General features: G+C 42.4%; 2 protein-coding genes across 9 annotated transcripts in view; one reads left to right on the top strand and one right to left on the bottom strand.

Annotated features, from left to right (window-relative positions):
• MCPH1 (microcephalin 1) overlaps positions 1–25641 on the bottom strand; it is a 240143-nt gene that overhangs the window by 88288 nt on the left and 126214 nt on the right. Inside the window, exon 13 of one of the 8 annotated variants that reach the window (XM_070781624.1) lies at positions 19609–25608. The exons of the other annotated variants lie outside the window; for them this stretch is intronic. Within the exon in view, the coding sequence (XP_070637725.1) occupies positions 25504–25608 (105 nt within the window). The 3' untranslated portion in view covers positions 19609–25503. Of the gene's footprint in view, positions 1–19608; positions 25609–25641 lie in introns of those variants that run through there. 8 annotated transcript variants of the gene reach the window in all.
• Positions 1–25641, top strand: part of ANGPT2 (angiopoietin 2) — a 60464-nt gene that overhangs the window by 14044 nt on the left and 20779 nt on the right. The window contains exons 2-3 of the mRNA XM_019953473.2: positions 15932–16087; positions 19494–19615. Coding sequence (XP_019809032.1) covers positions 15932–16087; positions 19494–19615 — 278 coding nt within the window. The remainder of the gene's footprint in view (positions 1–15931; positions 16088–19493; positions 19616–25641) is intronic.

Here is a 25641-nt window from a genome sequence, read left to right as displayed (position 1 = left end):
TGCCTACTGTACTGCTGTAGATGGACACTTGGCTTCCTTATGGATGGCAACACTTAACTGGACAAACCCACGAATTGCGTATTGTCTTTCTTGTATCTTTGGAATCTACACAGTTGGACTGACTTAAAGCTTCCTTGAATGATTTTCAGGACTAATCTACCATCTAATAGAACCTGCCCTACAGAAAATACACTGCAGAGTGGTCTTGGTGTTGTTCCTGAGGTGCCCAGGAAGGACTTCTGAGGAAAACTTTGAGGGCTGGTCAAACATAATATGTATTACACTGAGGTTTCAATGGGAGGCTAACATGGAGATAATGAAATAACTACAGCAGGCAACTAGGAAAGAAGGAGCTGTGTAAACATTCAGTGGAAGAGAAAACTTGGGTATAAACACAGGTCTGCCTAGTGTCACTCACCACCTCTTCTGGCCGTAACTTCACCTCTCCCCTGACAACACCTTTTTCAGCACCAGAGAGGGACAGTTCTAAACAAAACAGTTTCCAGGTTGGTGCTTCTGAGAGCACCAGGATTTTTCCTTTCCAAATCTCTCTAGGTGGTACATGTGTGCTAAGTCGCCTCAGTTGTGTGACTCTGTGCAACCCTATGAGTTGTAGCCCATCAGGTTCCTCTGTCCATGGGATTCTCCAGGCAAGAATACTGGAGTGGGTTGCCGTGCTCTCCTCCAGGAGATCTTCCTGATCCAGAGATTGAACCCACATCTCTTATGTCTATCTGCACTGGCAGGGGGGTTCTTTACCACTAGCACCACCTGGGAAGCCCTTTCTAGATGGTATTATGCTTCAATTATATGATACGGTCATCATTGAGAAAATCCATTAGTTACACTTTCTGCATCATGGCGCCTATCAGCTCCTCTCTGGGTATGAGTGGACTGATTTTACTTTTTGAGCAGTTATGGGGACCATGGAGACCACAGCAATGGGGCCATCAAATACCCAGACTGCTTCCCTGAGTTGGCCAGAGAAGAGCGAGTGGCCATGGGGGAGAAGGATTGAGATGAGGGTTCATGCCCTAGTGCTGAGTTTACCACTGTCATTTCCAGGATGTCTCCAAGGCTAGCATGGACTTTCCCCACAAAGCCAATCACACTCCAGAAGACCAATGGTTTAGAGGTTCAGGAACAATTAAAAGAGGTCTGCACATACCACCTGAAAGTGATGGGGTACAGGATAGGCCATTTCAAAAAAATCTTCATTTAAGGTCTAACTTTGGCCCCCATAAGCCAAAGTACTCCTACAGTCTCTCCAGGAGAAGGCCAAGATTCCAGCAGAACCAACTCATAATTTGATTTCCAAAGAGCAGCCAAAACTCTAATGTAGGTCCTTTTGCTGAGGGGACTCAACAAAGACGCTAAGCCACAAAGTTTAAGCTGGCATGTGGACCATGTTAATTTGAAACCAGATTTCTACAACTGAGGGAAGCCTTCAAGAATTCACCACCACTGATAAAATTAAACCAGCTGGTGGGAGTCAAGACCAAATCACAGCAGTGACCACAGGGATTTTTGGTTAAAAAATGGGGATAAGATGACTCATAATTTGATTGAAACAAAAAATGAACTCTAACAATAGGAAAACTTCTGCTGCTGCTCCCTTCTTCCTGGGTGAACCCTCTGTGCTCATCCCCACTTTTTGGGTGAGCCTTTGTCCCCCATCCCTACTTCTTATACTCCCCACCTCATTCCTACTTCCTAGTTCCCCTCCACCCCTTATTCTCACTTTCCATTTGCCCCTCACTCCTCCTCTCTGCTTCCTGTGTGAGCCCTCACCCCTGAGCCTCATTTCCTGTGTGAATCCTCACCCCTCACTCCCACTTCCTTTGTGAGCTATCACCCCTCATTCCCATTTCTTGAGTGAACCCTTGCTCCTTATTACTTCTTTCTGTGTGAGCCCCCACCCCTCAGCCTCCCTTCCTGTATGAATTCTTACCCTCTCATTCTCACTTCCCACTTGCCCCTTACTCCTCATCCCTACTTCCTGTCTGAGCCCTCAGCCCTCATCCCCACTTCCTGCCTGAGCCCTCAGCCCTCACCCCCACTTCCTGTCTGAGCCCTCATCCCTCATCCCCACTTCCTGTCTGAGCCCTCAGCCCTCATCCCCACTTCCTGCCTGAGTCCTCCTGTCTCACCCCCCCCACTTGTGTAAGCCCTCACCCCTCATTCACACTTGTCTCTTCACCCCCTGTCCCCACTCGCTTGTTGTTCCCACTGATTAGTCAATGAGAAGTGGATCTTAAGTGACTCGTGTGAATGAGTGTCATGAGGCTCCAGAAAAGACAAGGCACGTTGTCATATACTATTGCTCCCAAAACACTGGCTCATATAAATATCCGACCATGAAGCAGAGTGAGTCAGCAATCTATGGTGGCCCAAAGTGATGCTGTGGACCCTTATCTCATTGATAGAGAAATCTCTCTTGAAATTATTATTTTTTTTCTTTCAAGCTGTGAGTAAAAATTCAAGCACGCAGAAGAAAAAGTCGATTCTGAATGACATGCTTTTTATAACTCGTGGCAGTGGAGCGAAAGGGGATAGGAATTTTCCACTAGCTTCCATTGGAATAGACACACATGCAAAGTCATAGGGTTAGGGAGAGGGGGCAGACCTACAGAACTGAAACTAATTATGGGAAAATGATTCAAGTCCCTTGTACTTTTACCACAAGCATTTGAAGAATCACACTGAAAATTTATTTCCCAAATTGCTTTGGTGTTCAAGTAAATTTGGCTTCTCTGTATGCTATAAAACTCGTTCAACTTTGAACAAGTAAGGATGGCAAGCATGCAAACTATAAATTACATGCAGAAATGAACCACATTACTTCTGTGAAACTGGCACACCGTCTGTACTTCCATTGCACCACCAAAACCAGATCGGCCTGAGGCAGCTGTGCCGCCCCACAGAACACAGGCATGCTGCGCTAGGAACGCTTCTCCTCAAGTGCTCTAAGCTTGTAAAAGTCGTTCGCCTCAAGAGACACTGTGCCCAACACAACTTTGCAAGAAGCGTGGCTGTTTTTCTTAATGGTTTTTAAAGTTGGGAAGATATTCAACTATACTTCTTAATGAAGATCTTACATGATATACTGGTTCTTTTACTGGTTTTCCAGTAAACATAATCAAATCATAGAGGTAGCAATTAAAGGTAATATCTGGATTGGGGGAAGGGAAGGAAGAAGGTGAATTGAACTTACCCCCTACCAAATGCAAGGTCCTATATAAGCTGTTCTAAAACTCAAGTAACCCCAATTATTTTTGGAATATGTCTGGTTAGCACTGCCCATCTTCCCAAACTGTGGAATCAGACTGGACACCATCACCCCCATTTCAAGTTCCATGCTGCTTTTTGTATAGTACTTGCTTTTTAACAGCAGCAACCACCAAAATCCCAGCTTTGCTGAATGGTACAGTCTAATAGTGCTGAAACCGAGCTCCTTTGAGCTACTATTTCAAATATTCCAGTAACCGACAGATGTTAAATATTGTGGGATTGCCCTTGAATATGTAAACTATCTCCAGAGTTCTTAGGAGTTTGTTGCAGGGACCCAGGGTGGCTTGGCACACAGTTTGGGAACCCTGATTCATTTGTCCCATTTACTTTTCAGACTAACATAGCACGAAAGGCACTTATTACCAGTGAGAAATCTGAGGTTAAACAAACTGACCTGATGGCTAGTGTGCAGCTGAGCTAGGATTCACACCCAGGTATGTCTGAGTCCCCAAACCTGATCTATAAGGATGACCCACAAATGGTTTCAACAATCACACATATAACTTCTTTCCAACCTGAACCCAACAAGAACTAAGCTACTTTATTCAAGTTTTTATAATGCTGCTCAAAAGCCAGAGCCACTGGAATTGGAATACCTCAAAATGTGATTAAATGCAATAGATTAGTTCATTTATTTTACTTTTCTCAAAGCAATTTTGTATTCTTGTCAATGGATAGCACAGCTAGTCAAAGGATAAATCATTTTCTTGCTACACTTGATGCACTGAACTCCGTCAAAATGCAACCCATGACTCAGACATTTATTTATTTATTATATATTTTTAGACTAATGGGAACTGCATGAATTCTTTCTTGGTCTTCCAAGAGCAAATGCCTTTTATGCTTGATCCGGAAAGAATCAAGTTTCAGAATGCTAAATTACTAATTTACCTAACCGAATGCCTTTAACCCTCTATCTACAGCTCTCTGCAGACAGTCGCTTTAAAACCACTTTTCCCAAGTTCATTTCGTTAAGTGGTATAACCGGATGAAAGCTGCAGACAGAGGTAAATAAAACCACTCATAGTATCGAGGGCCGTAATGTCATGGTAAAGTTTACCATTTTTTTTTTTTTAAATATCTCTCCTTTAAAAATATTTTCATTCAGGACTAAAACACAGGAAGTGTATAAAATGTACTAACCTTAAATTCACAGCTTCATGGATCCTTAGAATATGAATTTACTTGTGTAACTAGCACAGGGATCAAGATATAAAACATTTCCCGCACCCAGAAGGTTCCCTCATGCTCCTTCCTCACTGATAACTTCTCCTACACTCTCCTAAACACTTGCCCAGAGAAGTCATTATTTTGACTTTTGTCACCATCAGTAGTTTGGTCTGTTTTTAAATTTGATATAAATCAGATCATATAGTAAGTACTCTTTTGTGTGGGCTTCTTTTGCTTCACAGACTGCTTGTGACAGCATTTAATTTTACCAGCAATCTGCTAAGTTACTTAAAAAAAATTGAGTTGTAGTGGACTAACACATCAAACCAGTCCCAAGGAACCATATTTATAAGTCAAAATAATAATTCTGTTGCAGACAGGAAGCAGCAAAAAGTGCTTCTCAAGGAATGTCATTTAGCAGTTTCAATTTGGTATCTTATACTTGGTCACAAAACATTTCAAATTCTCAGGATTTGATAAGTTATATAGCCAGTCAGTTTATGACACCTTAAGGGTGTCTTTATTTAAATGGATTCCTTCTTAAAGTGAAATTTTATTCCTTAATTTCTTTAGAATATAAGTACTTAATCATGTAGAAATACTGTGCATTTAAAACTTCATTTGAAGCAATAACATTCTTACTTTATGGCCAAATTTTGCATCTCTATTCTTACTTAAGCATTGGAGGGAAAGTAGTGAATAAATGACATGCTCCTGAAACAAAAGATTGAAATAAACTCCCCTCTAAAAATGAGTCAGAAACAACAGCATTCCTAGAACTGGTATTTTTTAGAGAGATGTTTGATACAACATGTATTTTGTAGCAAGACACTCTCTTATTTTGGGTCTGGAGGCCATGGAAGACATAATGAGAAGCTCACTGATTTGTCCAAGGTCACAATCACCATCTGCAGTTCTTGGTGGAGTTTCTCTCCTTGGGGAAGACCGCAGCTGTCCACAGTCTTGAGGGTCTGGGAGCCGCAGTCAGAAGGGGGACGTGTGTCAAGTCTCCCTGTGGCCTCCCGAAGTGAGCCGCAGGGCCAGCAGCATTAGCAGGCACTTCAGTGGTTAACAGTAAATACTTTGGCAAATACTTCATACGTTTCTTATCAAATTTCAGAGCAAGAAACGAGTTATAATTAGTAAATAAAAAACAACAACATACTATTCTATTTGCCACCTAGCCTGGGCACTGAATATTGTTCTGCTTTTGTTGCACTGCTTTTGATTAGAAAAAAAAAATTTTTTTTTTAATGTTAATCAGGTTTAAAATAAGTTGTTAAAATGCTTAAAAAGCTTTAGAGATTAATCTGAAAAACAAAGCCTAACTAAACAAATAATTTGTATTTCTAATGTGAGTTTAAAAAAAGAATTGCTCACTTGTAGGTTGCTTCGCTTCTGCAAAGCACAGGCAAGTAAGTACGTGATTTCCTAAAGTATGTGCACACAGGCCACTGAATTATGTAAATAAATATAAAAATATGAAAACTTTTATAGCTTTAAACCCTTGAGAGGACTTAACCAGAGGTCAAATTAGAGATACTCTATTAGAAGAGGTAAACTTTTTCTCCTTAATGGTCCAGAAAAGCATGAGCTTTGTCTGCTATAAAATCATAAAATTCAAGAAGCTGCAGCTATAACTTTATGAACATTAAGAGCAAAATGAAGGGAACACACTTGTTTAAATATTTCCCAGCATTGTTACTGCAGCAACTGTGAGCAGAGCATGACGCTGAATGACGGCCATCGGCTCCTCCCCACCACAGACAAGGCACCGTCATACATACTCGGCTCAGAGAGGCGTCAATCAGTGGAGATGGTATGCAAATAAATGTATGTTGAATCTATTTATTCAAATCCACTGTAAAGTAGATAGAATGGTGTTTGGGCAAGAGAATACGAACGGTTCAGAAGAGAGCTATCAGGCGTATCGAGAAAACACCATTAAGAACACATTCCTGCTGATGGTGGGTCAGTAGGACATCTCATATACAAGGGAGAAAATACTTGATCGCTAAGCTTTCACGCAAATTAAGCCAGTGTATTCTGGGCACCTTCCAAAACTGTCCTGGAATTCTCTCTGTTGGAATTCCCTCCACCTTTTGGTTCACTAGCAGAGGAGATAAAGCAGCAGAAAGGCTTGGGGTCTGTTCTGCTGTGCGGCTCTCAGCGGGGCATGCGGGGCCGGGTTCTGAGATTCTCAAGCATTCCCATCTGCATTCCCACCACCTCCTTCTTTTAAAGAAACAACACAAGCTTCCTGCCTTCCTTATAAAGAGCTAGTTTGTCTTGAAGGTATCTTCTAGACAAAAATCATTTAAATTCCTTTACTCTTTCCCCTTTCATAGCTGTCTAGCATAGTAATTATGGCAGCGCACATTTATTTCATGTTAAAAAAAAAAAAGCCTGCTGCAAAGATGATCTCTCTAGAAAGCTACCCAGGAGTTCTGCAAACCCACATGATACAGAAAGAGCAGAAAGGAAACAGATAAGACACAAATAACATTTGCGATCTGAATACTTCCTCCCAGAAGTGGAAAGTAAAACTGCTAACGGCTTAGTAGCAAAGTTTTCAGGGGTGGACAGGTACACCAGTGCAGTGTAAGAGTCCCGGAATGGGCACTGGGTCTCCAGGGTTTTTTCACTCCAATACCAGCTAGCACTGGGATGCAGGTTCTAGAATCCTCACTCATATTCTAGCAAGTTCAACAATGTCACTGATTTCCAAAGTCTTCCTCCCCATATGGCGTTAAAGGTCTGTCACCCACAGACAGGTGACAATGGATGGATGTATCTGCATCTACATTTATCTCCACATGTGAGGATGTGTTTGCATTAATAAATATACATGTTCATGAATATATAATGTTTCAAAGGTTCTGCCTGCCATAGAAAGACACTGAAATACTGACTCACTTCACTTTTTTCTTGGTGCATCATAATTTTCAAAGGCAAGAGTGTTTTAGAATCATTGAAAAACAAATCCCTAGTATGTGTGTGCTCGGTCAGTCAGTCACGTGTAACTCTTTGGGACCCCATGTACTGAAGCACTCCAGGATTTCCCGTCTTTCAATATCTCCCAGAGTTTGCTCAAACTCACGTCCATTCAGTTAATGAGGTCATCCAACCATCTCATCCTCTGTCATCCCCTTCTCCTGCCCTCAATCTTTCCTAGCATCTCCTAGCATCAGGGTCTTTTCCAATGAGTCAGCTCTTCCCATTGGTGACCAAAGTCATTGGAGCTTCAGCATCAGTCCTTCCAATGCGTATTTAGGGTTGATTTCCTTTAGGATTAACTGATTTGATCTCCTTGCAGTCCAAGGGATTCTCAGGAGTCTTCTCCAACACCACAGTTTCAAAACATCAATTCTTCTGCGCTCAGCTTTCTTTATGGTCCAACTCTCACATCTGTACGTGACTACTGGAAAAACCATAGCTTTTACTAGATGGACCTCTGTCAGCAAAGTGATGTCTCTGCTTTTTAATACACTGTCCAGGTGTTTTTCATAGCTCTTCTTTCAAGGAGCAAGTGTCAGCTTCATGGCTGCCACTGTCCCCAGTGATTCAGGAGCCCAAGAAAATAACATCTGTCACTGTTTCCACTTTCTCCCCTTCTATTTGCCATGAAGTAATGGGACCAGATGCTATGATCTTAGTTTTGTAAATGTTGAGCTTTAAGCCAACGAGAGTTTTTTCACTCTCCTCTTTCATCCTCATCAAGTTCCTCTTCAGTTTCTGCCATTACAGTGGTATCATCAAATCTCTTTCCCAGAGCTGAATTTCAGTGAATTTCCATTGTAATAATCAACAATTCCTTTTACAAAGGAGAGAATAGTTGTATGTTCTCTTTGTATCTCTGTAGGAAGCATCACTTGAATCTCCCAGGCTGAGAACAAAAAAGCCCAGGAACCAGAAACCAGACCAAAGCTGGCAGGAGTCAGCAGGCTGTCTTGTGTGTGGTCGAGCACTTGTTGAGGTCAGAGCGAAGTTCCCTGACTGCTCGGGCCTGTCGAGCTCCTGCTCGATCTTCGGCACGTGGTGATCATGGCCTCGGTTTGGTCTCTGGCCCCAGACTTGTTAGCAACACTGCCCTTTTCGAAGGGCTGCTTCCACGACACCTGTTTCCTCGGCAGCATCACCAAACCGCAGAAGTCAGGGCTGCAACCCCACAATCCCACACGACCTGGGTGTCAAGCCCCTTACCTGTGTCACAGCAGAGCTGGGTCCACAGGCCTTGGGGAGGCACGCTGAGTGCTCCTCCCAGGGTTTCTGCTCTGTGAGTGAGGCCTGGGGGTGCCCCTACTACCAGGGACCACTCTGGAGGCCTTGGCTGGTCCTCTGGGCCCCCCTTGTCCAGGCAGTCCCCCAGGGAGCGGTCAGTGGGAGTTAGTCCCACAGACCCAGCTTCCTGCCCGACCTCCAGTGCATCTTCGGGGCCCCTGCAGCGCAGCCTGCAGCAGGATGGGAGTCCTTAATCCAGGCGGAAAGGTCTGAAATGCATTTCCTGGGGCCCCTCAGAAGGGCCTGGGGGGCTTCTCACCAGGGGCTGCTGTGGTGTTCGAGGGAGTCCACGTGTGTGAACCAGCTTACTCTGTCTGGCTTCCCTGGCCTGTACCCCCAGATGGCTCCCTGAGGCCTCTTCCTAAGGAAACTTCCTGCCAGTGTGCTTGTCTTGGGCTCTGCTTTGGGGGAACTCAAGCCAAGGCAGCTTGAGAATCAAAGCTCATTAAATATATGCATAGATGTATGCGTGTGAGTGAGAAAGCATTTTGTAGTTGTTACTGCTGTGACTATTCTTGCTGTTTATAAGTGTACACATGACCTTACAGGATCTGCTACATATTATTTGCTCCGTGACAAACAAGTATCTGCAAGGTGCTGTGAGCCAGGGCTCTTGCAGATATTTGGGTAAATATGTACGTACCTTCAAAGTCCTCTTAACAGCTTCATCTTGTGTAAAACGTGACCCCTTTTCCCATATGAAATGTCCAAACGAATTTATGTTGTTATACCAACCTCATTATATATATATATATGCTTGCATATATTTAAAAAAGGGATGCTATTGATGAAAAACTGCCTTTCTATCAGTAGGAAATGATTGGAACATTCTGAAGGGAAAAATACATTTTCTCCTTAGAATTTGGACTGATGGTAAGGGTAACACAGAAGAGGCAAAGAGATAGTATATCTAAGCTAAACGACGAAAAGGAACACAAAGTGACACCCACAATAAAAGCAAAGAACCCAGATACACTGGGGCACTCAGAGGATTACAGCTTTATCTGTCCCAGGAGGAGGGGGACAAGCTGTGCACCTCAGTTCAGCAGCAGCTGGTGCCTGTGGCTCTGCTCCTTACCGTGTCTTGCAGTTTACAGGCAGCACCAAGCACACTTTTAGTCTCTTTATGCTAGTGAAAATAGGAACAGGGTTATCTGAAAACACAGGGTCAGGTTAACAGAATGTCACTCATAAATGACAAATAGAAAAAAGTGGAAAATAGGCCAGAACAAATGAGTTATAGGTAGGAAGTGCCCGAATGATCCTCCGTGGCGTGGGTCCACATGGTTATTCTGGTGGCTGCGAGCAGGTTTGTTTACCAACCACCCAGAAGGCCTGTGCTGCAGGACCCTGCCTCCCTGATGTCCAGTCTGCCGGAACCCGAGGAGGGCAGAGAGGGAGACTTCTGGAGCTGACGGAAGGCAAGTGGCTTTGATGTGGGCTCTTCTGGGAGACATGGATTCAAGTGCGGCATTGATACGAAGAAGACTCGAAAAGACTCCCCAGCTCACGGGGCATTTGAACATTGTCTCTGAAGGGTGTCCCTGCAAGGTTTGAGGCGACAAAGGTTTGACTGAGACCTACATCCCCCAGCCTCTCCCCTTTATTTGAACATTGTCTCTGAAAGGTGTCCCTGCAAGGTTTGAGGCGACAAAGGTTTGACTGAGACCTACATCCCCCAGCCTCTCCCCTTTACCCTCTGCTGAGGACACAACTGCTTGGCCAGTAAGATCTCCAGATACACAAGGCAAAATAAAACAAGCCTTATAAGGAGGGAAAGGAAAGCCCAGCTTTGCCACTTCTCTGTCTGAAGACCTTGAAAGATGTTTTGGTTTCCTCATGACAGGGAACCAAGAACATTAGGTCAGAAGCCTTCCAAACAGAATACCCCTGGATTTAATAATCTTGCATTCAAGTTTTCAAACTAATTATAGGAGTAAATGTTCTGCTCGTTGTCACTAGGGTGTATGACTGGAGAGTGATTACAGGATTTCTGTATCCCAAGCAAACAAGAATGCAGACCTGTAGTGTGAGGAGATTTAAACAGCAATGAGACAGAAATGAAATGTTTTCAACATCAAATCACAACATGCAAGCGTGTGGGGCTCTTTGAAGAGAGCGTGCAGTGGTGCAGGGGCTGACTGCAGGAAGGGAAAGGCCTTCTGCAAAGATGACATAGGTCGGAAGGATGAAGGACGTGAGAGGGATGAAGCAGCCTCCGTGTCTGGTGCCTCTACGAGGCAGGTGTGCGCAGGGAGTGAAGCGCGGAGACTACGGAGCACAGGTCAGGAAGGGTGTGTGCTGCACATCAGCTCACAGGCCCAGGTGCCACAGAGCGCTGGAGCTGCGGGGGGGAAGGAGCCTGCAGTAAGCGCTGACTCTCAGATCGTGGGGCCAGAATCAGGGGTTGCACGGCAATCTAGAAGACAGAGGAGGGCACACCTTGGGTGGGAAGAAGGCATCAAGTCAGAGGGATTCCCAAGGGAGGAAAATCATCCTTTTGGATGGGAAAGAGAGAACAGCTAAAATATCTTGTTTCTAAGTTGAAGCGCTACAGAATAAAATGTTTCCAAGAAAACCTCCAGTTGTTTGTTAATTGCCTACGGAGATTAGGTCATCCAGATGGGCAAAACCTAATGAACTAGAAGGCATCAGCAGGACATGGAGTTGTGTTTAAATAGAAGTGATCAGACGTCCCGTGGCTCAGTGGGAAAGAATCTACCTGCCAGTGCAGGTGACACGGGTTCAATCCCTAGTCCAGGAAGATCCCACGTGCCACGAAGCAACTAAGCCCCTGTGCCACAACCGCTGACCCCACGCGCCACAACCACTGAAGCCTGTGCCCCTAGAGCCTGCGCTCCACAGCAAGAGAAGCCACCGCGATGAGAAGCCCTTGCACCATAGCTCGAGTCATTCCCACTTGCCGCAACTAGAGAGAGCCTGCACAAAGCAATGGAGACCCAGTGCAGCCACAAGTAAATAAATTTAAAAAACAGAAGTGATGACCAACATCAAAATCTCAAAGTTAGGGACGGGCTTTGTATACTATCCATGCATTCTTTTCCCCAGCCAATTTCAAGATTACTTTCCTTTTGGTGCAAAAAAATAAATAAATAAAAAAATGATGATAATCTTGGTGAGAAGGAAGACAGCCAGGAAAACATTTTGGTGTGTAATCAATCTGCCAGAGTTGCTTTGAAAATGGGCTTATTTTTCCTGTCAAATCTGATCTTTCCAAATGTTGGGGGAGCAATAAAAAACCTCTGGACATATTTCACATTAAAACAATACATATATGTCTATGTTTTGCTAAAATATTTTCCGCTGGCTGCTTGAATTTCGATGTGTTGCCAACTTTTAAAAGATGGTGTTTGGAGTGCAACTCTTTTGCAAATAAAAAATAATATCAAGCAAAAAAATCTACACAACTTATAATCACAGCAATAGCCTTACAATGTTAATTCGAGTGTGGGTAATCCATGTGAATCCGAAGGAAAGAGAAACAGCTCAAGGACCCATACTTGGAAGCGTGTTTGGACCACCGATTAAAATGAGGACATGATGAACGTCCACGCAGTCCTTTCTAGCTTGTAATGGGAACCTTTCCGAGGCACTTGGACCCACAAATCAAAACTGCTGCCTAATAATGTTCAGACATGAGGGCAATGTCAAACATCCCTGCAAAATATGAGTGCATGAAGCCACCCATGTGAAGCGAGAAAGAACCCTGTCCCTCCCTCGGGAGGCTCAAGTGTCTTGAAACTGTTTTGATAAGAGCAGCTGAGCGCACACGGCGAGAGCGGGAAGCGCTGCAGCGCGCTGCCAATGGGAGGAGAGATCTCATCTGTCCCATGTTCTTTCTCGTACTAAGACTTCCTTATATTTGAGTGAAATTTCACCGGGCCAATTTCAGTACTTCTGGGTTTCAGTCGAAGGCAATTAAACAGAGGGGATACTAAAAAGAAAGATGCACTGGGGCAATAAACTAGAAAATAATTAATCCGTCAACCTCAAGAAATGGGAATTTTTAAAACACAGGTGTCGGCGTGGATCAACCAAACTGCTTCATTCCTAGATCTGGTCTTATGCTGATTTAGGGAAAGGCTTCATTAAATGGGAAATTTTCACACTGTATAATGAATGTTCAGAGTCTTTCTCGCTAAAAATTACTACTAGTGTTTGGAGTGAAAAAGATTCTTTTGTCATGATGCTCTCAGGAGATAAAAATCATCAGTGGTAATCTTCACATCTAGGCTTTTCTGTGAGTAAAAATGATCCCTTCAGCTTCCTTAACTACATGGTAGGTGGTCTCCCTCTCTTTTTTAAGGCCCTGAGAATCTTGGACATTGAAAGGCAGGCTCACATCAGTTTTGGAACACACCCCTTTGGCTGTTAAAAGGCAGAAAGTGGGGTGGGGCCTCTGGGTTGAACTACCAGTCTGCTCCAGAGCCCAGAAGTGCCCATGTGAGTGAGACTGGGTCCGTGGGTCCGTGGAAAGAGGTGAGTACAGTAGCTGAGACATGGGAGCAACCAATAAGCGTCAGCTAGACTTTAGTTATTAGAGCTACTGTGGTTGTTACTGTTGCTCTTGCTTTTGTTCTGGGGAGTAACTATATGCTTTTAAAATTTAAATTAAAAAAATTTTTTTTACAATGTTGTGTTGGTTTCCTCCATACAACAGTGCAAATCAGTCACGATTGTACCTACATCTCCTCCCTCCACTGCCCCGTTTGACCCCTGCAGTCATCACAGAGCCAGACTGGGCTCCCTGTCCGGCAACTTCTCAGTAGCTACGTTTTACACTTGACAGTGCAGGTGTGCTGATGCTACTTTCTCCATTCGTCCCACTCTCTCCCCCCTCAGTGTGTCCACAAGTCCATTTTCTACATCTGCGTCTCTATTCCTTCCCTGCAAATAAGTTTACCAATAACATTTTTCTAGATTCCATATATATATATATGTATGTATTAATATACTGTATTTATCTTTCTGACTTCCTTTACTATGTATAATAGGCTCTGGGTTCATTCACCTCATTAGAACTGACTGAAATTCTTTCTCTTTAATGGCTGGGAAATATTCCATTAAATATATGTACAACTGTCATATTGCCCTTTTCTCTTATAACGTTAATTTGACCGTGTCAAGTGTGAAAGCACAAAACTTGTTGAGAATCAGGACACAAAAAAAATCTAAGAATATTCCTGTTTTTCTCTTCTCTCAAAGATTTCAATTAGTTAGCAACTGGGTCAGTATCATATAGAATTTTACAGTTGCATATGTTATATACATAAAAATAAACGATATACATATACACTATATATATACTATCTATATACACACATGTGTAGACCTGTAATTTCCCCTCTAACATACACTGATATGTATACTTTTACACATGAGATGTGCACACCTCATACCTAGACTTTGTCATCTTAGAAAAGCGGAAAAATAGTGACTTAAAAAACATTTATTCCTATTGTTTTTAAGCTTACAGAAAAATATGGCCATAAAGTGAAGAAATTTTATTTTTAAAAATTTAGGTCTTTTAGGTCTTTTGAAGTTCTTGAGTCTAATTTTAGATTGCAACTTGACTTTCAAATATCGAGTTGTAAACAAGCCTCTCGTGTCTCTTGTTGACTGTAACCACGTTGGACTCATTAGTTCTAGAGTCAGGGTGGGCGACGACTAAGGGTCCATTTTCCCCTTCTAGTTACGTGATTTAGAACGACAGGAGATAGAACTGCTTCTATTTAGCTCTTAACTACGAAACCAATGAGAAGATTAAGACTTATTTCTACTAGTTTGTAAATTACTACTTCAGCATATGGACTTAAACCAAACTCCAGCTTGAGTGTATCTTTAATAGTTCCAAACTTCCCAGAATATGTCTTTCTAAATATTATCTTTGTTGGGTGTTAAGAGTAACTAAGACAACCCTTCTGGATGATTTACATAGCTTTAACTTTAACCTCAAAAATTCCACTATTCCCATGGTAGTGGAGGAAGCAGGGGGAATGAGAGGCAGGCAGAAAGAGAGGAGAGGAGAGAGAGACAGAGGGAGAGGGGAGGAGAAATTACAAACTTTTATCCATGAGTTATTTTAGATCATGTATTTAAATTGTAAAATTTAAAAGTGGGGGGAGGAAAAAGGCAAGAATAAACTAAGAAAGACTATAGACCTTTTGGCACAATGCCTTTAAAAATATAGCTTAATTAATCCTTGAAACATTCCTCTTGACCAAACTGAAACCCTGTTATATATATGAGGACTCTGTGGTTCCCCCAAAGCCGAGCGGCTTACCTAGAGTTCACAGAAAATGGAGGAACAGTTGTGCACAGCCTGGAGCCCACAGACTCCTCACACACACCTGGCTGGTCTGCATTTGTATTTAACTGTGCATTTTAACTGCCAAAGACATAGGCATCTATACCATGGCAGTGAATGAGCTTCCCGATGCTCTTGCACACAAGCGAATGTTAAAATGAGCTGGCCCACCCATGGTCCACAGCAACTCAAGGCAGAAGAACCATCCTGACAGTCACGCGAGATGAACAGACGAGCATATGATTAAGTCTGCCTGATCGGGAAAATGACGAAACCATGAAAAACCACAGAGAAACTTAACAGGTCTAATGTGTGATGAACTCAGTAAGAGGGAAGTTGGTGGGGACAGTGGTCTTTATGGAGTGTGGTCCTGAGTTACCCGGAAAACCCACAGGTGTGTCCTTCCTTGTGCTCTAGCTTAAGCGTCTTCTAAAGCTTGTATTTCAAGAAACCACCGTCCAGAACATGCTAGAAACAGTGATGCTTCCTTATACCAAATTTTCATTTTCTGTGTCACAGGAATGCAACACACTGAAGCCCCCTGGCCCTACCTGCCCACTGGCAGGCCACCTGCCCACCTCTGAGCTGTGGTTTCACCACCTCCTGTGCTGCTGTGCATAGACTTCCAGGGCTGCCTAAATGGTCGCCCACACATGCTGTTACTGAGCTACTGGGTTTTGAGTGAATAGAAAATCACACTGGTTTTTATTGCTAGTGATGAAAAAAAAAGCAAGAAATCCCCATATCAGAGCAAAGTACACGTCGTCCAAGAGATGTTTTAAAAGGCAGGGAAACGAATTAGGAATACAATGTCTGATCGTTTGACTGATGACTGTCTTTCTGACGCTTGCTCTTTTCTAGCTTGAGAATTACATCCAGGACAACATGAAGAAAGAGATGGTGGAGATACAACAGAATGCAGTGCAGAACCAGACCGCTGTGATGATAGAAATAGGGACCAACCTGCTCAATCAAACCGCAGAGCAGACCCGGAAGTTAACCGATGTTGAAGCCCAAGTAAGTAGGGAAACAGGGAACACAGAGTGGCCCAGACTGACAGACAACTAGCACAAAATCGTTACCTAGTGACAGGAGGGAGAGGCAGGGAAAGCTCCAGAAAAGCAGAAGAAAGGATGACTTGATAAGAAGTTAATAATTTGTGTCTAGATAGAAATTAAAATCAGGAAATATATATTTTTAATACTGACATTAAATTACATTTATTCTACTGAGGACATTCAGACCAGTTTCACATTATTCAGACTTGCTACAAGATAAGTGCTCCCTTGTCTTATTGGTGTTTTCTGGACTCTAGACGAACTTTTCAGTTCTGAGCCCTTGACATTTTTGTGTACTTGAGGCATGAAGAGCAGGGGCAGAGTGCTACAACCTTTGTTCTTAACCCTAACTCTTGAGTTAAGGTGAAACCTAAGTCTCATAGAACTGCCAAAACAATCTGTGGTGTGAGTTTATACATTTTGTGGTGTGAGTTTATAGAGAAAGAAGCAAAGGGAAGAGAAAGAAGCAAAGGGAAGAGAAAGAAGCAAAGGGAAGAGTAGGAAGCAGCAGCTGAGGCACAGAGATGGCTTAGCTTTCAGCCCAAAGACCTGAGCTCCATGACTAACCTGATGAATGAATTAGAGCGAGGCATCAGCTTTCCGCAGGCCTCTGAGGTGGTGACTCCGAACGGGAGAGCTGGCCAGTTCCCTGTGAGCTTTAAGGTTCTATGAGCTGTCAATTAATGGTAGGAAAGAAGAATATGAACTACAAAAATATCAGAATAACAGCAAAACAATAGAATGACGTTTGTCTGGAGCCATGCTGGATGGCCCGCCAGAGGTGACCCAATAGAAAGAGTCCCGGTGGGCAAACAGTGCTGTTGGGGGACCTATGGAGAAGCTCCAAGTTCAAGATTCACCACTGGTAAGATGGCCTGCTGGGTTCTAATCCTGACTTCTTTATAGGCTTATGAGGAGTATCTTTCTACCACGAGTTATAAGTAATGCTCAAAAAAAAAAAAGTAGATTTAACTGAAAACGGTTCCCATGACATATTATTCCTGTATAATCTTATGATTCATGTGCTACTTAAGCTAAAGAACCAAGACATGCCCAGCATCAGCCAGGAGGTGATAAGGGAGAAGAGAAACCATAAGCCTTCCAATTGAGGCAGCTCACATTGAGAAGGGCACTGATGTTCTCCCATCGCTGCCCCGAGAACCGCTGGACAAGCAGAGACAGCAAGGGAGGGGCAGGAGAAGACAAGATTCTTAGCTGAGTACAGAATAAGACGTTCTTTGCTTATCAAATATCTCCACAATACCAGAATAGTTTAGGAAAAATACAGATATTTTATACAACGGACCACAAGGTACTCAAAATTCTGAAAGGTACATTAAATCTAACAAGTTAAGACAGAAACATCTAAAAGTAAATGTATAGATATACCCATGGTCAACTATTCAAATAGATTAGTAATATTTGAGTCACAGGCCCACCTTCTGAGAATACAACTGATGAGCAATCAAGCCCTTCAGAAACAGTCCTGCGGCTTCCCTGGTGGCGCAGTGGGTAAGAATCTGCCTGCCAATGTGGGGGCCAAGTTCAATCCCTGGTCGGGGAAGGTAAGACTCTGCATGCCCACACGCTGCAGCCACCAGAGACTGCACGCCTGCAGCCTGTGCTCCACCCGCAACAAGAAAAGCCACAGCAGGAAGAAGTCCACACAGAGTGACGAGGAGCCGCTCGTCTCAACCAGAGAAAGCCACGCACAGCCAAGAAGACCCGAATATAACACTGCTTATGTTTCAGGTCAGAGTAAGAAAAAAGCATCAGATACAAAGCAATAATGGAAACCTTGGCCGTCCTCTGTAAGTTAGACTCACTAGCATTTAATAAGATTTTGTTGAGTCACATGATTGTTTAAAAAAATCTATTGCAAAACTAAGTAGAAAACAGGAAAATAGGAATATGGCTGGAAAGCAAATGGCCTCTAATATCCGACTAAACACAGTAAGATGCTGAGACTAATCAAAGCCATCGAGGGACCAAATTATGCATCAACTTACTTGGGTATCTGGAGGGCAGTGACTGTGTGAGGCTGGTTAAATTCAAACACGAAAGGTTCTGATTAGAAGATTCTTCCAGCCTGTCAGTGTGAGAGACTATTAAACCAGACTGGGAGGGAAGGCTGGAGGCCTGAGATCTTAGACCCAATAGACAACCACGTGACCTGGGTAATTTAGAGTCACCTGCAGCTGGAGGCCTTTGGAAAAGTGATGGGAAAACATCGCATTGGTCCTGGATCGGTCAGGACCCATCGGTTGCCCCTCCCCTCCTGAACTCTAGGAGCAAAATCAAAGACGAGTTTCCAGTTCCTTCTCTCAATAACCAATGCACATTGTTGGGGCCCACAGAAGATGTAGGCTTCATCTATATTCCGGGTGTTAGTATCCAATCACACCCTGGGGCTGGCCAGGGTCTTTACTCATGCACAAAGGACTGCTCATGGCAGGAAGGCATCCAGCTTTGAAGACCAGGCTGTCCCTAAACCCGTGTGATGGGGCCATGCCAAGGCGTTCATGAATGACACAGACCCCGAGCAAACAATGCTTCTTTCAAGGACCCTCATTCCGGCCAACAATTCTGCCTGACACTTAACACATGACGTCACATCCTGAGTAACCATGACACAGAGGACATGAGTCACCACACTCTTCCTGCTAAAATGCAGCCAAAGGCGAAAGAATTCATTCTTGAAGTTGTCGGAACACAATGGAACAGCGATACCGCACGTGGTGTGTGTCAGAAAGGCCCACAGAGCGAGACCCAGCTCCTGCTCCATACTGATGCTCTCGTTTCCTGATGGGCTGACATGACTTTTAAAATAGGAAAAAGAGACATGGAAAAGGAAAGGGGGGGGGGAGACTAAACAAGTGAATACAAATAAGGAAATGCTAGGCTAAAAGTGAGCTGTGCTCTTACAGAATGGAAGTAGGTGGTTCTAAACAGTGTCCACTGACACAGAGATGTGGGGGCAACATTTGTCTCGAGGAAAGGAAATGCCTCTTTTCATTTATCAACTATTTCTGATATATTAAATATGACCATTTTATGCTTCTGATTATTCCACTGTGTGAAATGACAAAACACGGCAGAGCAAGAAAATGAACATTATATTATTTGACACAAACACCACTGTCCAGAACTATTAAATCCTTTCCAAAATAACATGGCGAAAAAAAAATGTTTAGCACATTTTGAAGTATTCCAGCACAACAAACCTTTTCTGAAAATGAAAAATATGTCAAAATAAGATACTTGGGTAAATAAGTAATATTTTATTTATTTTTTCCTATAATTTAGATGACTTTGTATCTAATTTAAAAAAATACTAAGTAGGAATTTTATTTTGTTACATTTAGGTATTAAATCAGACAACAAGACTTGAACTTCAGCTTCTAGAACACTCTCTTTCTACAAACAAATTGGAAAAACAGATTTTGGATCAGACCAGTGAAATAAGCAAACTGCAAGATAAGAACAGGTAATAAAAATATAAAGAGACGTATAACCCAGAATCATACATTTTCTGGATATGAAAGCCTATTTCAAGTGATTATTAACTATAAATAAGCATGGCTTTCAAAATGCCGAATTTCTTACTGTACAGTGCAAGGATCAGGAGTTGACGAGAACGTAGGGAGAGGGTTTGCAGAAAAACACCAAAATGGTATCACCTTCTAAAATAGTCCTTGACTTTGTTTTTTTTTTTTTTTTTTAACACTCTGGGCCTCTTAAAGATCCTCTTACATGAATCCTCCAAATTTTACCTCAGGATTTTACATCAATCCACGGAAAACTACTACTGAGGCATTTTGATATTAACAAGTTCTTTGCCTCTGAGAACTTAGTTTATTTCAATGCAAAATGGTCTACAGCAGGAAAACTACACCTTATTGTAAACCAACACACATTTCATGATGCAACGTTTATTTTTAAAGCATGCTGCTGCCACTGCTGCTGCTAAGTCGCTTCAGTCGTGTCCGACTCTGTGCGACCCCACAGATGGCGGCCCACCAGGCTCCCCCATCCCTGGGATTCTCCAGGCAAGAAGACTGGAGTGGGTTGCCACTTCCTTCTCCAATGCATGAAAGTGACAAGTGAAAGTGAAGTCGCTCAGTCGTGTCTGACTCTTAGCAATCCCATGGACTGCAGCCCACCAAGCTCCTCCGCCCATGGGATATTCCAGGCAAGAGTACTGGAGTGGGTCGCCATTGCCTTCTAAAAACAAAAGTTAATATTAAATACAGTTATGTAAATATCTAAAATAAAATGTTAAAAGCTCTCAAAAAAAACTGATACAAAAACCAAGATTATGGGTGACCAGTGGGGACTGTTTTTGTAGGCTCACTCAGGTGGGGACGTAGGAGGGTATTGCGTTCACATTCCGGGTGTGCGTATTTCCTTGTTTCTAATCAGGACACGCATCACACTGTTAATGCAACTAAGTAATTCTTCATCATAGCCAAAAATAAGACTTAACTGTCTTACAATCATTCTTTCCTTTAATTGAGAACTAAACTGAAAGAATTCTGTTCCGTGGGTAACAGACTGAATTCACTGAAAGTTTTGAAAAGCAAGTCGATTTTTTTTTAAACTTTTAATTGGGTGAACATTGTTTTACAGTGTTGTATCAGTTTCTGCCATACAACGCCACACATCAGCCATAATTATACACGGATCACCTCCCTCCCCTCCCGCCAGCCCACCTGTCTCAGTCATCACAGGGCAGCGGGCTGGGCTCCCTGTGTTATGACGCACAGCAGCTTCTTGCTAGCCACTGAGCTCACGTATGACAGTGCACGCACATGTCAGTGCCACTCTCTCCGTCCGCCCCACTCTCCCCTTTCCCCACTGTGCCCCCGCAGGTCCATTCTCTGAGTCTCCACTCCTTCATTTCTAGATATTCCATCAATAAGCATTAATACATGATACTTTTCTCTTTCTGACTTACTCCACTCTATAACAGGCTTGGGGTCACCCACCTCACTAGAACGGACTCAAATTCTGTTCTTTATTGTCGCTGAATAGTATTTCATTGTATATATGTACCACATCTTTATCCATCCATCTGTACCAAGTAGATTTTTATTCTAAATATTTTAATGTTTCACATTTATCTCTTATGAAAAGTAATATAAAAGTCTGAGTCCAATAATTGAGATATGTTAAGAGTCTCTCGTTTCCTGTTGTTAACATGGCTTATTTAGTGTTCCCCTGCATGGGGTGCAGTAATGCTGGGACACTCTGGTGCTGGATGTGGTTCCCGCTTTACTTTCTGAGTTAGTATGCTATGGCGCTAAGATGATCACTTACACGTGTCAGTTATGTTACCCAGACAACAACTTTATAAATAGTTGTCAAATGGCATTGCCATTTGTCTAGAAAAGTATGCATCTAATTCTCAATTCAGACACACTGCTTAATATTTTCACTTATCACAATATGCAATTTTTTTTTCAGCCTGAATTGCTGTGAAACGCAGCCTGAACTGCTGTGAAATGCAATCAACAACCTTTACTACATTTTTTAATCATCCATAATTTGATAAAATTCTTTCATATGTTAAAGCTTTACAATGTATAAAATAGTGACTCCAACCACACAGGAAGCTGCTCTGTTTTCTGATAATTCTTGCTTAAATGATCCTTCACATTCCTCCCTCCCCTCTTAATCCTACAGTTTTCCCCTGGTTAACTGACATTTGACCAGTAGTGTGCTTTTCCAATAATTTCAATCCATTTTTCATGAGTTATTTTTACCATCTGAGTCACCAGGGAAGCCCCTATTTACAAGTTATTTTCAAACACCACAACATTTTCTCCATAAAACCACTCTGCTGAACAAACATCTCTAACAAACTAAAATTTTCTGCACAACAAAGGAAACTATTAGCAAGGTGAAAAGACAGCCTTCAGAATGGGAGAAAATAATAGCAAATGAAGCAACTGACAAACAACTAATCTCAAAAATATACAAGCAACTCCTACAGCTCAATTCCAGAAAAATAAATGACCCAATCAAAAAATGGGCCAAAGAACTAAACAGACATTTCTCCAAAGAAGACATACAGATGGCTAACAAACACATGAAAAGATGCTCAACATCACTCATTATCAGAGAAATGCAAATCAAAACCACTATGAGGTACCATTTCACACCAGTCAGAATGGCTGCGATTCAAAAGTCTACAAGCAATAAATGCTGGAGAGGGTGTGGAGAAAAGGGAACCCTCTTACACTGTTGGTGGGAATGCAAACTAGTACAGCCACTATGGAGAACAGTGTGGAGATTCCTTAAAAAACTGGAAATAGAACTGCCTTATGATCCAGCAATCCCACTGCTGGGCATACACACTGAGGAAACCAGAAGGGAAAGAGACACATGTACCCCAATGTTCATCACAGCACTGTTTATAATAGCCAGGACATGGAAGCAACCTAGATGTCCATCAGCAGATGAATGGATAAGAAAGCAGTGGTACATATACACAATGGAGTATTACTCAGCCATTAAAAAGAATACATTTGAATCAGTCCTAATGAGGTGGATGAAACTGGAGCCTATTATATAGAGTGAAGTAAGCCAGAAAGAAAAACACCAATGCAGTATACTAACGCATATATATGGAATTTAGAAAGATGGTAACAATAACCCTGTATATGAGACAGCAAAAGAGACACTGATGTATAGAACAGTCTTATGGACTCTATAGGAGAGGGAGAGGATGGGAAGATTTGGAAGAATGACATTGAAACATGTATAATATCATGTATGAAATGAGTCGCCAGTCCAGGTTCGATGCACGATACTGGATGCTTGGGGCTGGTGCAGTGGGACGACCCAGAGGGATGGTATGGGGAGGGAGGAGGGAGGAGGGTTCAGGATGAGGAACACATGTATACCTGTGGCAGATTCATTTCAATATTTGGCAAAACCAATACAATATTGTAAAGTTTAAAAAAAATTAAATAATTAAAATGCTTGGTAAAAAAAAGATAAATAAAAAAAAATAAATGAGCAAGTGGCTCCCAAACTTGTAAAAAAAATAAATAAATAAAATCCCAAGTCACTTCCAACAGCAGAGCTCCACAACTGAATTGCAAATATCTAACTCAGACTGGTGGCACAGTGGTAAAGAATCTGCCTGCAATGCAGGAGATGCAAGAGACTCAGGTTCAATTCCTGAGTTGGGAAGATTCCCCCGGAGAAAGAAATGGCAACCCACTCCAGTATTCTTGTCTGGAAAATTCCATGGACAGAGGAGCCTGGCAGGTACTGTCCATGGGGTTGCAAAGAGTCAGCCATGACTAAACAACTGAACGCACACACCTAACTCAGATTGGAGCCACAGCACTGCTTCTGAGTGACCTGCCATAGTGAGGATACCGAAAGACGTAGCTTTTATCAGTGGACTTACAAAAACCATACGTAACGAATCTCCACCTGCAGAAGAATAACCTTTTTAGCAGCTGCAGGAAGCATGTTCTCTTTTGACACAATATGAAATGAAATGGCAATAACATGTTTCTTTTCATCAACAACTTTAAAATTAATAATAAGAAAGTTATGTTGATGATTTTATAGCGTTCAGTGAGTTTGGCATGGTGTTTTCAGGTACCTTAAAATTTGAGGTTAGCCTAAGATGTGGACTAGCCTAAGATTTCATCATTACAAAAATATGTGACTGTGTTGCACATTTGAAAAACCATATTTTAAATTATCTTCAATAGTTCTCTCAAAGTGTGATTGCTTTCTTCATGGAACGTGAAGTATTTAATTTTTTTCCAGTGAAGTCAAAGTACTTAATAGCATCAACATCTTCCTGAAAATAACCATGAGCTGAAGTTGAAAATTACTATACTTTTTCATCTTAACATTTCTTTCCTTCTAAAAATAAATGATTTAGGGGCTACTTGCACCAGTTCAATTAAATTACAATTACCGATATATGATTCAGTTGTTTCTAAAAAGCACTGTCATTTATAATGTCCCCTTCTGAAGACACGCAATAAAAACACATAAAAGAAACATGATTCCGCCTTGATATTTCTGCCAACAGGGCTATTTCTCCACATTTCTCAACAGACCATGAATTACATTAATATAAAGTTACACAGTACCAACATCCAACTTCCATGGTGACGATCGAGCAGATCATCCTGTATCAGGAATCCAAGTGAGATGCTAACGAGCAGAGTGTCAGTGACACAGGCGTCCCCATGGCACCGCCCCTCCCCCGCCCACCATCCCTCCACACTGACCATGGCATTTGCTGCACTGTGCAAAATTCTTGCTATGAATTTATTCTCATGTCTTATCCCACTTATTTAATTTCCTTTTATTAAAAAAAAAAAGCATAATACAACTCACTAAATCTAAATTGACTGTAGAAGCAACTAAAGGGGCCAGATGTGCATTTGTAGAACATGGCTCTGAGATCTGATGTCTGAGACTCTTTTAAGCTTTAAACACAGAGATACGTGGTCCTGCTCACAGCCAGTCTGGTCTGGAATGGCCTGATGCTGGGCTTCACTCTTCAGCACCTGCTTGTATTTAATTTTGAGACTCAATCTTTAGGCCAGGTTGTGACTGATCTCTGGATTATACTGGCAGAGATTTGGGAGAAAGAAAAAAATTGACAACTGGACGGTGATAAATTTAAGAGCTGCAACTGAATTTAATAATAAGTAGTATTAATACTGATTATTAATGCTTATAGGTAAGACCTGGAATAGGTAGTTAGGCCCTTAGTTAGTTTAGTAATGTTTCCAAGGTTAAAGGTTCAGAAAATGTTACTGCCCCCCAAAAAGGAATAATAGACTCACAGATTATTTGAACTAGAAGGGGTCTCAGAGATCATCATCTAATCTAAAGCCTTCATTTTAGGTAGAGAGGAGAAGGCAATGGCACCCCACTCTAGTACTCTTGCCTGGAAAATCCCGTGGATGGAGGAGCCTAGTAGGCTCCAGTCCATAGGGTTGATAAGAGTCGGGCACGACTGAGTGACTTCACTTTCACTTTCACTTCATGACTGTAGGTGGACTTTCTCAAAGATAGAGTACCACTGGGGGGTCACGTGCAGAGGTAACATTCTCAGCCCAGAGCTCTGACCCCCAGGAGTTCCCAACACCAAGGCACCTTCTCTTTTTGTGTGTGTGTGTGTGTAATAAAGTTTTATTAAAGTATAAAGGAGATAGAGAAAGCTTCTGACATAGGCATCAGAAGGGGGCAGAAAGAGTACCCCCAAGGCACCTTCTCAATGCCCACGTTCCTCTTGAGAAAAACCATGGTCTTCACAGACAGTGCATGTGGAAATTTCTAGTCATGAATCTTACATTTTCATCAGGGCACTTTCTCCTCATGCTTATGTCATATCTGTGTCCTCTGTCTGATCTCAGCACGCTTGAGAGCCTCCTCACGGCTCCAGTAACATCTGATTACTTTAAAACTCCTGTGACATCTTACCAGAGGGCCCTGCAGAAGCAGAAATTCCATAAATATAAACGA

This window comes from Bos indicus, chromosome 27 (assembly GCF_029378745.1).
Source record: "Bos indicus isolate NIAB-ARS_2022 breed Sahiwal x Tharparkar chromosome 27, NIAB-ARS_B.indTharparkar_mat_pri_1.0, whole genome shotgun sequence".
NCBI lineage: Eukaryota > Metazoa > Chordata > Mammalia > Artiodactyla > Bovidae > Bos > Bos indicus.
The sequence above is the reverse complement of the archived record's forward strand: the minus strand, read 5'-3'. Positions and strand labels throughout refer to the sequence as shown.